At 54.8% G+C, this 15,322-nt stretch overlaps 1 protein-coding gene across 3 annotated transcripts in view; it reads right to left on the bottom strand.

The window, feature by feature from the left end:
• Nucleotides 1-9,428: 9,428 nt before the first annotated feature.
• Nucleotides 9,429-15,322, bottom strand: part of DISP3 (dispatched RND transporter family member 3) — a 57,252-nt gene continuing 51,358 nt past the window's right edge. For all 3 annotated transcript variants that reach the window (XM_032393677.1, XM_032393688.1, XM_032393669.1), the window contains 4 exons: nt 13,318-13,477; nt 12,422-12,535; nt 11,779-11,945; nt 9,429-10,981 (listed from right to left, as the gene is read on the bottom strand). In XM_032393677.1, coding sequence (XP_032249568.1) covers nt 10,619-10,981; nt 11,779-11,945; nt 12,422-12,535; nt 13,318-13,477 — 804 coding nt within the window. In that variant the 3' untranslated portion in view covers nt 9,429-10,618. The remainder of the gene's footprint in view (nt 10,982-11,778; nt 11,946-12,421; nt 12,536-13,317; nt 13,478-15,322) is intronic.

Here is a 15,322-nt window from a genome sequence, read left to right on the forward strand (position 1 = left end):
GGATCCCTCTGGCCTAGGGATTTGGGGGTCAGGTAAGCATGGTGGGACAAGAGAGGGTTCAATGTTCACCCTGGGGCCCTGGGAATCACATAGTTCCTTGACATGCCTTTAGGGAGTCCCTGCAGGACTGGGATTAAGAGCTCTGCCTGTCTCAAGGTTATTTAACTTCTTCATCAGCCATCAAGGCTACCTGCAGATCATACAAAAAGTGATCTCCAAATCTGCCAAGGCTGCAGAATTCTCCCCTGGCCCACCCCACCCCTCTGGCCTGAAGATGGTCACTGTCAGCACTTTCCCTCTCTATGTAGATCAATAGGGCCCTTGGATATGACCTCAAGTTCAATTATGGCTTCAATTATGGAATAAAGAGGCCGTTATTGCACACCTACCTCTTATTAAAAACACTGCACTGGGGGGCTGGCAGAGACTGGACCTGGGGGAAATCATTAGCCCACTAATTTGAAATCAATTTAAAGCGCATTTGCTTAATGGTATAGGCATAGTGAATTATCTATAAATTGTTAATTTAGTTGAATGTCACACCAGATTTTCATTTTATAAATTGCATTTTGGGGTTGGTAAATGTATGTGTCCTTTCTCTCCCCTCTACCCGTGCTTCCTCTCTTTTTCTAAAACAAAGCTTGATAATCCATCTTCTGGGATTCAACCCGTAACAAGAGGGCTGAACACAATTCAAGCCATAATAGGAGGTCTTGTGTGCTCCCACTCATTCTCCAGGAACCATGACACTGCCTTGTGAACAAGTCTGGTGAGTGACATATGGCCTCGTGACCCCTATTCCTCCAGCCTGACAGTCAGGCAAGCCCCCAAAGCAAAACCACTCAGCTAACCTACAGCTGACTGCAGACGCAGGAGGGAGCCTCTAGGATCTGAAGAACCACCCAGATGAGCCCAGCCTAATTTAATTAGTTTACAGAATCATGAGCTAAATAAATGGCTGCTATTTTAAGCCACACGTTTTTGAAGTGGTTTGTTAGGTAGCAATAGATAACTGGTATATTGAGACTCAGAGACCTCATGTGACTTTCACAAGGTTGCACAGTTATAGGTGGAATCCAGGCAGCCTGATGGTGTGATTACCACACCACGGGGGAAGGACATGTCCCAAGGTCCCCCTGGGCAAGGGCCCCAGAGTCCCTGAGTGAGACCTCTGGAATTCAGTGATCCAGGGGACAGGTGGGAGGAGTCTTGCTTCAGCTTCGCTATTTGCTGTGGGATCTTGGGAGAAATCACTTCACCTTGCTGAGCCTCAGTTTTCTCCTCTGTAAAATGGAGTGGTAATAGGCCTGCTTGGCAAAGCTAGGAGAAACTGGTGAGACGGCGGCTTGTGAGACGGCGGCTTGTGAGTTGCGTAGTGCTGTACACACTTTAGGGCGTCTCTCTTTTTATTGTGATAATGTCATCGATGCTCTCTGTCCCCTTTGACGCCACCTGCACCACTGACGTATACCAGATCATTGCTTGGTGTGGAGGCAGTTGTATGCGGTAGAAACTGACCTTGCAGTCAGACAGCCTGGGTTAGAATCCCACCACTGGGTGAAGATGGGTGACTCACTGTCTTCTTTGAAAAATGGGGATACAATCCTCCTTTCAGGGAGGATAGGGGGGATGAAGTGATTTCAAGGCATGTGGAAGGGACTCAGTTACATGTCAGCTTCCCTTCACCCCTTCTCTCTCGCTCACCATGCAGATTTCTGCCTGTTCTCACCAAGGAAGGCAGATCTGCCCTGAAGGCACTCTGGGCGGCAGAGTGGAGTGATAGTCTGGGGACAGCCTGGTCAGAAGCCCTTCTCCTCTCCCCACACAAGCCAGATAAGTACAAGCAGCATCTCTGTCAGGTAGGCTTGTGCAGAACAAAGACTCCACTGATCTGCTGAGAAACCATGTCCTTCACCTCCAGTCCCTTTGACAAGAGGTGGCGGAGGAGGTGAAGGCAAAGAGGGATGCAGAGTTGCTGGAGAGTAAAAGGCAAAAGCAAGGGCATCGCTCTGCCCCAGTTCTGATGAGATAGTTCCCATTTTACAGGTAGGAAGATGGAGGCTTGAAGGGGCAGGACATTCATTCAGTCAACAAATATTTACAATGAATATACTCTATGCCAGGAGCTGAGGATTTTGTCTTTTGCCTTCATGGAGTATGCCCTTGTGGGGAGAGAGAGACAAGTAGAAGGTCACTAAAAATATAAGGCAGAAGCAATCCAAAGGGCTATGGGGTCACGTCCCAGGACAACCAACCCAGACTTGGTGCACTAATGAGGGCTTCCTGGCAGAAGCTGAGTCTGAAGGGTAGAGAGGAGCTATGAAGGTGCAGTAGGGGAGTGTTCTGGGCAGGGAGGACAGTCTGTGTGGGGGCTGGAGGTGAGTCACCGCACCACATGCATCAGGACTGAAAGAAGTTTGGTTTGGCTGAGGTCTGAGGTGCAAAGTGGAGGCAGTAGCGTGAGATACAAATGAGAAAATTGTCAATGAGATCCTAAAAGAACTTGAAGGACCTTCAACTTTATTCTGGAAGTCATGGCCAATGATTCAGTCAGCTATTGTTGAAATAATGCTGCAAAACAAATCTCCCCAAACTCAGTGGCTTAAAATAACAATCAGCAATGTCAGTTGAAGAGTCAGGTGATCTATGCTAGGACCAGCTTTGTTTGGCTCCAGACTACAGTTTGGGTCAAGTCTATTCCACAAATCTCTCAGCTTCCTGGAGCAAGTGGGCTCCCTGGGGCATGTCTTTCCCTTGGAGAAGCAGAAGCTTGGAGGGCAAGTCCCCTGGGACAGATATATTTCAAGGCTTTGCTTCACTCCTGCCAGCATCCCAATAGACAATTCAAAGTCCTATGGCTAGATCCAGCATCAATGGGACAAGAAAACACATTCCACCCACAGTTGGAGAAAAACTAATTGGGGAGTAAATAGTTCCTGTTTATTGAAGTGCTTTGCAACTCTAAGCACATAAATGCTACCCTGAGTTGGGAGAAATCTGTTTTGTAACAATGCCAATGATAGTGATGATGGTTTAGGAGGTATCGTATGGCCAGCCCCTTGGCATTATACTACCTCATTCAAAATGCAACAACCATGCACCATGGATTATTCTATTTAATGGATGAGCAAACAGGTTAAGATAGAGCAAATGACTTGCTCAAATTCACAGAGTTAATGGAGGCAGAATGAGGACACAAACCCCGATTTCTAGGATTCCACACCGGCAAGGCCACGGAGCCCAGCCCCAGCCTTTTCTTATCACCCTGTTCTGCCCCTCCCAAGCATTCCCTCTGCCTGCTCAACTCCAAGGGGGAGAGGGAGAGGCATCAGCAATGCCACACTCCCAATCACCTCAAAGACTCTGGTTAAACTCTTTGACTCCAGAGCAGGTGACTGCCCCATGTTTCTGCTTAGAGAAGGAGGCAGGGAGGCTGCCACTGGCCGGAGCAGCTCCCAGCAGTACCTGGGTTCAGACAACCTCAGCTGATATTTGTTGATGCCTTTTCTGGGTGTGTATGGGGGTGTGCCCCTCCCCTTCTTCCTCACTGCTCGCCCTGCCTCACTCCACCCTCCTCCAGTCCACCTTCTGCCCTGCAATCAGAGTGAGCACTCTAGGGAGCAAATGAAAGCCACATCTCCCCTCTGCTTGAAGAAAAATCATCCAGGTACTGCATTCCCGTACTCAAAAAAATCCAGAATGTGAGAAGATTTATAAAAAAGTCTCCCTTCAGTTGTTGCTGCCATATGCTTGGTACCCGCCCCCCCATACCCACAGGTAACCAATGTTTTAGCTTTTCTATGCTTTCTTCAGGGTTTCTTTATGCATACACAAGCAAAATGAGTATATATCCTCTCAACTATCCCCCTTTTTTTTAAACACATAAGCTAGCACATTTTACACACTGTTTTGCAATGGTCGCCCTGTTTGATATAGCTGGACGATGTTTCCTATGCTAGCACTTAGCTTCCTTGTTCTTTATAGCTACAGAGTATCCTATTGACTGAAGGGACTAATTTATTTCACTGGTCCCTGTGTTGATGGAGATTTAGGAGCCCCCAGTCCTTTGCTATACCAGACAAGGCTTCAATGATTAACGTCTACATTTGACCAGTGTAAGTTATCTTCAGGATAAATGCTCAGAAGAGGGTTTGCTGAATCAAAAGGATCATGCCGTTGTGATTTTGATAGTTATTGCCAAATTACCCTCCATGATGGTTGTTTACACTCCTACCAGCAATGCATAAAAGAACTGTTTCCCCATAGCCTTGCCAACAGAGGGTGTTATCAAATGTTTAGATTTTTACCAATTGGATAAGCCTAAAATGGTCTGCTTTAAAAAGCCCTTCATTATACTCCCATTCCTTGGGATAGAGTCCAGCTTCCTTGGGCAGTCCTGGGGGTGGGCACAGATTTTTCCTTTCTCAAGGGCTTATTGTCAGCCAGGAAGGTAGATGTGGACACAACTCATGAGAGCATGGAGCTTGGTGTTCCAACAAGGAGCCATGAGAGAGAAGAGGAAGCCTTCGTGGAGAAGGTAGCATCTGAGCTGAGCCTTGAGGGACAGGTCAGAGTCTGACAGGCGTTAATGGGGGAAAGAGAGGGGGACATGTGCGCATAGTCCAGAATGGAGATGGAGAATATCTGGGGGAGGTGAGCAGTCTAGGATGGCTGGAGGACCTTGTAGGAGATGAGCCTGAAGAGAGGGTTGAGGCCAGATCACGATGGACCTTGAATGTCATGTGTAAGAGTTGGGGCTTAAACCCGTAAATGATAGAAATACTTGAAGCTTTTGCAGGAGATTGTTTAGTTAGGACTCTTGATTTAAAGTGAAAGAGAACTTTACTCAAAGTGGCTTAAGGAAAAGGGGACTTATTGGCTTAAGAAAGAAATCTAGGCACATTTATCTTCAGGCATGGCTGGATCCAGGGGCTTAAGTGATGTTATCAGAAATTTGACTTTTACCCTTCGGTCTGCTTTCCTCTGTTTCAGCCTCACTCCTAGGCAGGCTCCAGGATTTCCTCCCACAACCTAGAAATATCGGTCAAAGGAGAGTCTATCTCTGCCATAATTCCGCCAAGTCCCCAGGAAGACATTCATTGTACTGGCTTGGGTCCGTCCATCCCTCAGCCTATCACTATGGCCAGAAGATGGAATGCACTGATTGACCAGGCCTGGGTTACATGCCACGTACACCTGGTTAGGGGGGTAATGTAAGGGGGTAATCAGGGGAGTGTGTATGGGGGAGGGTTGCCTCAGCTTCATCTGCACCACAGGTCTGGGATGGGGGAAGGTCCTCAAAGAAAAAAAGTCAAGGTGCAGCGACCAGAAGAGGCAAGAATGGGCTTGTATGAGGGACCGATTAAAGGTGGGGAAACCAAGGAGGAGACAGTGAAGGCTGGGAAGAGGATGAAGGAACTGGAAGAGGCTCTCTTGGAGCCCCTCTGTTGGAGATGTGGTGTGGGGGGCCTGAGCCCCTCTTTGTGGCTGGAAGGCACACTCTGCCATTCTGGTCTCAGGATGCAGACCTCGTCTCTAAGGCAAATCCAGGCAGCCTTGGAGGGCAGAGCTGGGCAAAGACATTAGGCCCCATGCCAGCCTGACCCCCCAGGGACAGCAATGTGTGGACCCATGGCCCCCAGAGGCTGGGCTCCTATTGTACATCCGTGTAGAGTGGCCAGCATTTCACGGGACTCTGCTGGGCCTCGAATGCCAAAGGCAATGGTATTTAGCCTGCTGGAGCAGGTATGACCACCAGCCCTGAACTCCTCTAGAGGCCCCAAGGGGCAAAGGAGACTCAGTTCTTCCTGAGAAACTTTCTTTGTAGGAACCGAGGCTGGCCTGAGAACCCTGTGCACAGGGCCACTCCACGTGTTTTGCTTGGCTCTCTTTTGATTCACCTGGTGGGTTGTGTCACTCTGAACCAGATGTTCTCTCCTGGGCCAGCCTGTTGTCCCTTTCCATGTCTGCTGCCCCAAGAAGGCTCTGCCTTATGCCCTCTAAGATCCAATGAATCCTTTCTTTGATGCCTTCACATCAGCCTGCAGTAGGCTGTCCTTTGGCTCCAGAAGGCCTGTGTTGGGTGGGATCAGTGCCCCAGAGGCAAGGAAAGTGGTCCTCATCCTTCTCCAGGGACCCCTCTGCCAGCCCCAGCCTCATGGCTTTGTGCCCTTATGCATCACTCTTCTCCCTCACCACCCTCTGGTTTGTGGTTATATGTTTGAGGGGTTCTTTTATGAAAGTTCTTTGTCCCACCTCAATGGTAAGGTCCATGAGGTCAGGGTCTGGGTCTGTGTTTGCATTCCCTTGTATCACTGAGGCCTGGAACGGTTCCTGGCACATAGTAGGTGCTCAGTAAGTAAGTTGTTGAACAAATGAACGCACTGCTCCAATGGGCATTCTTCTGCTTATGAGATGTGAACAACAATGAGAACAGGACTCACAGGGGACAGCCACCGGTGGTGGGCACAGGGGGCAGCTTGACTTCGGGAGACTCAAATCCTGCCAGCATAGCAGTGGATGGATCAGAGCTCTGGAGGTCATTTTGTCCCCTGCCCCATTTCCCAGATTAAGTCCATGTTCAGTGGCTTGTTCAAGGCCCCCCGGGCAGGGCTGGAGCTAAGACTCGGACACTGGACTCTGAACTCCAGATCGGGTGCTCCTTTCTCTAGGATTAGCACGCAGGTGGTGCACAGCAACTGAGGGAAGCTGATCAGCTGGCCCTGGAGTCAAATGTGGTACCTGCTGAGAGGCTGTAGGGGACAGAGAGCATGGACTCAGGAGCCAACAGCCCTGGGCGGGAAGCCCGGCTCTGTCTCACAAGCTGTGGGAGCTCAGGCCAGTTACTTCATGTCTCTGAGTTTCAATCTGCCTTAGCAGTGAAACAGAAACAAAAACATTCCCTTCTGAGGAATGCTGTGAGGATTCCCAAGAATGCATGGATAGGACCCAGGACGCAGTAGGCCCTCCAAAAGAGCTGGCTCTCATTAATATCTCCTGGCCTCCAAGAGAAGGAGGGAGAGAAGCAGGGGCTCAGGGAACTTTTGCAGGTGACAGGGGTCTCTCACCCCTGGGATCCCCTTGTGCCCTGTGGCCCTCCTTGGCCTGCTGAATACCTGCACCTCTTCGCAGACCCCAGGCTAACTGCTGTGCCTGAGCTAATGAAGGCCATCTCATTAGCGCCCGGCAAAAGCTCATTAAGACCGTGAGCTGTGCATCAGTAGCAAAGGAAGGTCAAGGTTCTTTTCATGGGAGTTAGTGCCTCTGGGACTCTGTGTGCCAATATTCACAAACAAGAGAAAGGGCGATTTATTTGTAGGCAAGTAGACAGCCGAGTGCATGGCCCCAAATAGTCACCCACATCCTTCCCCCAGCCTTCCCCCAGGCCCTGCCCCCGGGGAAGGGAGAGCATTACTGGCCCGCAGCTGGACAGACGCAGGGCCTGAGGGACCAGGCCAGGTCAGTTTTAATGAGGAAATAAATATCCAAAGTTGAGAATGCCACCTGCAGAGGGCGGGGCAGGAGAAGCAGCCTGGTACTGCCCGAAACCGCCTTCCCCACTCCGGGCCCCAGGAGCCCATCTGTAAGATGGGAACCCAGCTCCCTGGAGAGCTATGAGGGATGCCAGAGTTGTAGTGGGCGGGGCAACCCTAGTCACCTGGGGGGAGGTGACAGTGACACCAAGGTCTGGCTGCCTGCTCAACACCCCCCAACACTCTGAAAAAAAGCAGAGGTCAAGGGGAAGGAAGAGGAGCGGTTTCTTAAAAGGAAATGGGCTAAGTGAGGGTTTCTTTACAAATGGGCATTATTTGGATTGCATGCAAATGATATGCAAACGACTCTGCCTCCCCATTAAAACTAGGTTATTGGATGGGACAGTCATTTCTCTAAGTGCTTCTGGGGTGCCTTGTCATCTTGCCACCTGACTCTCTGTCACCCCCCCCCCCCCCCTGAAGTCCTCCCATAAGCTTGCCCGTTCCTCCCACAGCGTCAGTCACGGGAAGAGATGCCACCCTGCATCATGGCCCCCCAACAAGGGCTGCCGGAGCCCTGGGTTCACCGGCCTGAACCCCTGAGCAGCCCCTTCAGGGCTGTGTGGTCCCAAGCTCAACCTGCCCCTGAGCCTCAGTGCTCTTTGCTGGGCCTCTGAGGGCTCCGGTTTCACAGAAGGCTGACGGGGAAAGTACTTAAGGGTGAAGTATTGTACACATTCAAGGGTTTCCAGCCCAGATTTTCTAAGAACAGGCCTCTTGATTTGACCACCAACCTTGAATGTCCCCATCTGTCAGCCTTTGTTACAATTCTCCCCGAGGTTGTATACCTTTAAAGGTTGGGGCAGACTGGCTGGGGTCAAAGTCTGGCTCCTCTGTTACGAGCTGTATGACCTAGCCAAGTCAATCTCTTAGAGCCTTGGCTTCCCCCCCCATAATGGGTATGATAGCACACACTCTGTAAGGCTAACAAATGAGCCGATGCACGTTGAGCCCTGCTGGTTCTGGGTTGAAACGTGTCCCCCCCCAGAGATACAGTGAAGTCCTAACCCTGACCTATGAATGTGAGCTTACTTGGAGACAGGGTCTTTGCCGATGATCAAGTGGAGCCATTAAGGTAGACCCTGATCCGATACCACTGGTGTCCTTGTATAGGGATCAGAGGATGTGAACATCATAGAGAAAAGATGGCCATGTGAAGACGGAGGCAGAGATGGGAGGGACATGTCTATAAGCCCAAGAACACCAAGGACTGCCTGCAACCAGCAGGAGCCAGGAGAAACGCCTGGAACAGATTCTCCCTCGGAACCTCCAGAAGGAACCACCCTGCCAACACCTCGAGCTTGGACTTCCAGCCTCCAGAACTGAGAGAATAAATTTGTTGTTTAAGCACACACCATCCCCCCACCCCAGTTGGTGGCATTTTGTTCTGGCAGCCCCAGCAGACGGATAAAAATCCTGAGAAGAACATCTGGCACAGTAACTAGAACCATGAATTACTTAGGGTCTGGCTTCAGCATAGATGGTGGGTCCAAAAGTCTGCTGTTCCCCATACAAATACTGAGTCCCCACTCGGTCCCCGGTGTGCACTAGGTGGGGACACGCTATTGCACCTCTGCCTTGCAGACCTAGCCCCTCGGTTAATATCTACAGATGACCAGGTGAGCTAGCCTGGAGGTCACCCTCGACGTCTTTCCCACCCTCAGGGCTCAGTTCCAGCTCAGTCTGCGTCTGGCTTCCTAATGCCCAGGGGGGCAATGTCTGCCCCAAGGAAGAACAGTACCTGGCACACCAGAAGGGCTCAAAAATACCCCAACTGGGGCGCCTGGGTGGCTCAGTCGGTGAAGTGTCTGCCTTCGGCTCAGGTCATGCTCCTGGGGTCCTGGGATTGAGCCCCGCATCAGGCCCCCTGCTCAGTGGGGGAGCCTGCTTCTCCCTCTGCCCCTCTCCCCACTCATCTTTCTCTCTCTCTCTCAAATAAATAAAATCTTTTTAAAAATTGCCCCAACTGGCAAGCCAGATGAGCCCCTTAAAAGAAGGTGCATCTACTGAACCTCACTCCCATAGTGCTACCTGAGGCCCCCAACCTCGACCTGGGCACGCAGAGCACTCTGGGACCTTGGTTCCTGGGGAGTCTGGCACCCTCCACCCACCTCCCTCTCCTTCCAGGCCCAGCCCCACCCCCTGTGCCAGGTTCTGGCCGAGCAGCCTGCAAGCGCTTAGTTATTACAATGTGAAGAATGCGGCGGGGCCAGTGATGCTTTGATGCTCGTGTTAATGGCTGCGGTCTGCGGTGTCATCTCACTCGAACAGGAACCATCTGCTGTGAGCTGGTGGCAGGCACAGCCAGCCCCCCACCCAGGGACTGCCTCCCCCAGTTCCACCCCCCAGAGTCGAGTGGGGGAGATGGGGGCTTGGATCAGTGAGGAAGGCTGTGTGGGGGCCCAGGGTAGGACATGCAGAACCCCAGACCCGTCTCTTGTACTCTCTGGCCAGGACCGAAAGGCCTGGGAGGGACCACAGGACCACCCAGCACTGGCCGCCATAAAGCTGGGGGAAGGGGAGGAGGGTGGTAGGGGGGTGCAAGGCCCCTGCCCTTGAACCCACTGTGCTCTTCCTGCAAATTCCCCGAGGGAGGCATGGGGCTCAGGAGGCAGCTGGGTTCTGCCACCGCCCCAGCTCCATGTCAATCAGTTTGCCTCCTGGTGCCTCAGTTTTCACAGCTGTAGAATGGGGGCCCTGTAACACCCACATGGGAAAGCTGTCACCAGCACTGAGGCAGTACGAGAGGGACACCCCCTGACCACAGGGACACCCAGCATGGAGGGGGGCTGGACTCTTCCACTCTCAGGGGGTGCCTGACACAGCTGCTGGCAGCCCAGCAGAATGGGGTGGCGGCCGGCTTCCCCCCCCAGCCCTGGCGGGGTGCCGTCATGAAGGCAGTGCGGGCCACACAGGTGGGCGTCTGCTCCCACACTGAGCGATGGGGCGCCTCTTCCCGCCCAGGCCTGGGGACAGAACTAGTTAGAGCCGAGCCGGGAAACAACGTGCCTCTGGGGTCAGATCAAGCGCCTCGTCCCACACCCGCTGGACAGGAAGGTGCGCCAGTCAGGACCCAAGTGCCAGGGCTATAGGGAGGCCCCAGTGGGCAGGGGGATCTTATAGCCGCTCCGAAGGAGCACGAGACAGGCGGCCAGCCCCAGGGCCCCCGCCAGGAGCACGGCGCCCAGGGCTTTGAGGAAGGAAGTCCTGGTCCGGGTGAAGGAGCCGGGCGCCATGATGCCGAGCAGGGCCGTGCTGACCGTGAGCGTGTAGAGGATGGACACGCCTGTGTTGAGCGCGACGATCTTGCCGAACTTGGCAAACGGGGCAATGATGCAGAAGAAGAGGGGCACCGTGGCGATGACCGTGGTGAGGGCGCTGGACACGATGGCCACTCCCACGTGCCGCACAGCCTCCAGGGTCCGCCACTGGCGCTGCGAGTGGGCGTCCTGGGTGCAAGGAGAGGGCAAAGGCTGGGGCCAGGGGCCCGACACCCAGTGGGCTCCCTCCCTGCTTGGGGCCAGCCCGCTCCTGGACGCCCCCAACTCTGCTCCCATAAATGGGGCCGGTGACAGCACCTACTCTCCGGGCTCGGTGGGAAGAGGACCAGATTCCCTGCCGGGGGCGCACAGGCAGGCACCTAACGGCTCAGGACAGCCAGGCTGCTGCTGGTTTGCGTAGTAGGTCCTCAGAAATGGCCCTGATGGCAATGGATCTCTTGCTTTGGACTCTAGGCAGCTAAAAACGTAACTGATTTAATTTATGTATTTATGAACGTTTCCACACCAATACAACTCCAAATTAGGAGAAAACAAAACACTTTACAAGACCCAGAGCTGGTCCTGGCACTGAATATATGAGCATGCTGTTGCTAAGCCACAAAGATCTGGGGCGGGGAGGTGGCCTCAGAATCATGACTAGGATGGGCCACCCTGCTCCCCAGGCTGGAGAAGGAGACTTGGACTCAGGGAAGCAGGGAGGGCACTTGGACATCATCTGGTCCGAGGCCTTATGCTCACTAGAGAAACAGGCTGGGGGATGGGCCCGCCCAAGGCCCACAGCGCTGCTCTGGTGGGGCTGCCTTCGAACCTACATCCCCTGGGCATAGAGATTGGCCACGAAAACCTCGGCCCCTAGAACAGTCTGCTTGGGAGCTGGGCACCAGGGGTGTCCAGCTGGCCTTGGGGGCCCCTCAGCTACACCGGGGACAGGAGGTGCATTGGGGTAGGGCCAGCAGGGTGCTCACCTCAGCCTGGTGGGGGGGCAGGTTCTCTCCAGCCAGCAGGTAGCCCTCAACCAGATGGACGCAGTAATCCACAGAGGAGCCGACGAGGATGGACAGGGAGATGGCTTCCACGGCCCCCATCTCCCAGCCGCTCCAGTACATGATGGTCACCACGAGGCAGACGATACCTGCAGGGGGCAGGGGACAGCCGGCAGGCAGCTTGGACCCAGCCTCACCCACACAGTCCTGGAGGGATGGTGGGTGAACTCAGAGGGCCCCTGGGGGATGGGGTGAACCCTAGAGTGGAGCCCCCACCTCTGGCGACAGGAGGGACCAGGAGGACCAGGGCCAGAGAGAAGCAGGGGTTTTGGGGAGAGGGATAGGTGCAGCAACATATCACTGGGCCAGGAGCTACCACCTGGCAACATCCGGGTCCCTTCTGGGAGCACACAGGTTGGTGGGGCACCATCCTGTGAGTGACCGTCACAGAGGGTCTTTCTGCCTGGGGTGGGGGTGGGGTGGCTGGGAAACCTTCAATAAGGATGTGTGACAGTTAGGGATGGAGAGGAACCTCCTGACCTGAGGCCACCAGCAGGACCCCTGCTGACTCCTGGCCCCACGGCCTGATGCCTATTGCCCGCCCCCCCCCCCCCCCGCCACATACCCAGGATGCTCAGGAGCACGGGCAGGAGGAGGAGAACGTGGGTGGTGAACACGGCCACTGCGGCCACACAGATGAGCAAGGATAGGGCCAGGCCATACAGTGCACTCTGTACCCCTGGAAGGCAAGAGAAGAGGGTCCTCAGCTGGGTTTTGTGGGGGGGTTGCCTATAACAACTCCCTGCCCCCACCGCCCCTCCATGATTCAGAGGTTACTGGGATCCCACGGATGGGCACTGTCACAGCTAGCCGTGTCACTCTGGGTAAGCCACAGAACCTCCCTGAGCCGCATCTATAACACAGTAAGAGTACCCACCCCACACAGGCCTCCCTTGGAGTTTATTATTATTATTATTTTTTAAGATTTTATTTATTTGAAAGAGAGAGAGACAGCAAGAGAAGGAACACAAGCAGGGGGAGTGGAAGAGGGAGAAGCAGGCTTCCCGCCGAGCAAGGAGCCCGATGTGGGACTCGATCCCAGGACCCTGAGATCATGACCTGAGCCGAAGGCAGACGCTTACCAACTGAGCCACCCAGGCGCCCCTCCTTTGGAGTTTAAAGAACACGGTCAGGCCCTCAGCACGGGGCGTGGCCCTGGGAAGGCCCATCATGACAGAGAGCTGCCACAATGGTGATCACTGTTACTGTTTAGGTGGCCAAATTAAGGAGCAAAGAATGGGGCTAGGTGCCCCTGAGCAGGAGACCCACACTCTGGCCTCTGACTGGTGTTCCTGGCCACTGGGCCATTCCGGTTGCCCCAGGACTCTTGGCCAGGACAGAGATGATAAGTTGCAGCTCGGACAGGCCATGCCGTGCCCTCCCTGCCCCAGGTCACCTGCTACCACCTGCCACTTCAGGCCCGGGGAGCTAAAAGGGATGAGGGGCTGGACTGCCGCTTGCCTATGATCTCCATGAAGATCTGTTTCCAGTGCTCACAGGTCTGGAATCCTCGGCGCAGGGCCGAGCCCTCGGGGAAGGTCTGCAGTTGCTGCTGCAGGAAGCTCTCCCAGCGCAGATAGTCCGAGTACGTCTGGAAGGAGGACTTGCCCTTGTACGTGGTCTGTGAGGCACACGAACCAGTGAGATGGGGGGCGCAGTGTCCACTCACTCTTCCCAGGTGACAGCTGGTCCGCTGTGTGGCAGCTACAGCTGGCCCCTGGCCGCCTGCACACGGAGGGTGCCCCAGTCCAGGGTTACCTCCCACCGGCCTCTGGGTGCCCGTGTTAGCCTTACAAGGGCAGCAGCTTCTGATGCCACCAAAGACCCCATCCCTTTCCAACAGAACCAGCGGCAGCTCCCGGAGCCCCCATGCTCTGCGTCCCAGCCTGTGCACACACTGTTCCCTCTGCCCGCACAGCAAGGTCCCATCACCCTTCAAGGCTTCTGTCTCCTCCAGGAAACCTTCCCGGAAGACCCGAGACGGGCCTCTGCTGGGCTCCGGCAGGCCTCGGTGTCTCCCCATCAGAGCTCTTGTCACAGCCCAGCAAGCCGCCGGTCTCCAGCCCCCAGCTCCTGGGAGCCGCTCAGCGGGGGACACAGGCACTCACCCTGCTCTGGGACCTTCCCACACACGCTCTCCCTGCGCACAGACCAGCTCACGGCGTGTCTGTGCGCACGTGTGTGTCTGAGTGTTGGTGGGGTCAGCTTGGAAGTGACACCCTGTGGTGTGGACGAGCCCGAGAGGGGATTCCATCCTCTCTCAAACCATCTAGGGCCTCAGCCTTTGAAAGCGAGGGGATTCTGACACAGGCCAGAGCATGTGTGAAATTGGGGACCATTATGCTGAATGAGATGAGCCAGACACAAAAAGACCAGTGTTGTAGATCCCAGTTACCTCAGGGGCCCAGAGTAGCCACGTTCCCAGAGACATGAAGTGGAACAGTGGGTGCGAGGGCTGGGGGAGGGGCGGGAGGGAGTTCGAGCTTCACAGGACAGAATTCTGGAGGTGGATGGTGGTGCTGGTTGCATAACAATGTAAATACGCTTAGAGTTACTGAATAGTGCCTCAGAAATGGCTAAGACGGTCGATTTTACGATGCATATTTTACCACAACTAAAAAAAACCAACGGCCCGGGGCTTTGGAGTGGTGTCTACATTGGCCTGGGGCTCCCTTGGAGGAGGACTGGGAGGGGCTCTGGGGCCTCCTGACTTGGGGCGGCTGCTTCTGTGGCGAGTGGCAGGTGGTGGGAAGGAAAGCAGGTCTGGGGGCCAGAGAACGAGGACTGGTTTTCATCCCCCACGTCTCTACATGGTGGCCCTGCTGCTTCCCGGGACTGCCACACAGAGGGCAGGGATCTTCAGAGGAGGCACCCGAGGCCGGCGGGGAGCCGTGACTGACTCAAGGAGACACAGTGCGCACCAGGATCAGAGCTGGGACCGGACCCTGGGTCTCAGCACACGGGCGGCTGCAGCAGGCTCGGTACACAGCCGTGTCACAGCCACAGGGCCCGCAGAAGCCCAGGCCAGGTGTGCTTGCGTGTGCCCGTGTGCGTGTGTGAGCGCGCTCGCACATGGGCCTCCCTCCTTGGGCGGGGTCCAGGGACAGTCAGGATGAGAGAGGAAGTAGTGAGGTGTGGGGATGGCTGGTCCCCTGGCTTCCAAGCTCTCCTGGGGGAGGCCCAGCGCCCGGGTCTGTGGCCCAGAACCCGGCACCCCAGAGCGGCAGAGGGGAGCGTCCGGGACTTCCGCCAGCCTCCAGCCCCACTGGCTCCTCACCCCAGAGGCGACAAACCAACACACAGCCTGGGCCGGTGGGAACAGCCTACATGGTGGAAAGGGCAGCGCCCTGTGGTCAGATGCCAGGTTTAACACTTGATGTCGACACTCCTAACAATGTGACCTGGCGGGGGGAGTAATTTCACCTCTTTGGGCCGCAGTATCCCCCTCTCTGAAGAGCCGCCCCTC

The sequence above is a fragment of the Phoca vitulina genome, unplaced genomic scaffold (assembly GCF_004348235.1).
Source record: "Phoca vitulina isolate PV1807 unplaced genomic scaffold, GSC_HSeal_1.0 scaffold2, whole genome shotgun sequence".
Classification (NCBI taxonomy): domain Eukaryota; kingdom Metazoa; phylum Chordata; class Mammalia; order Carnivora; family Phocidae; genus Phoca; species Phoca vitulina.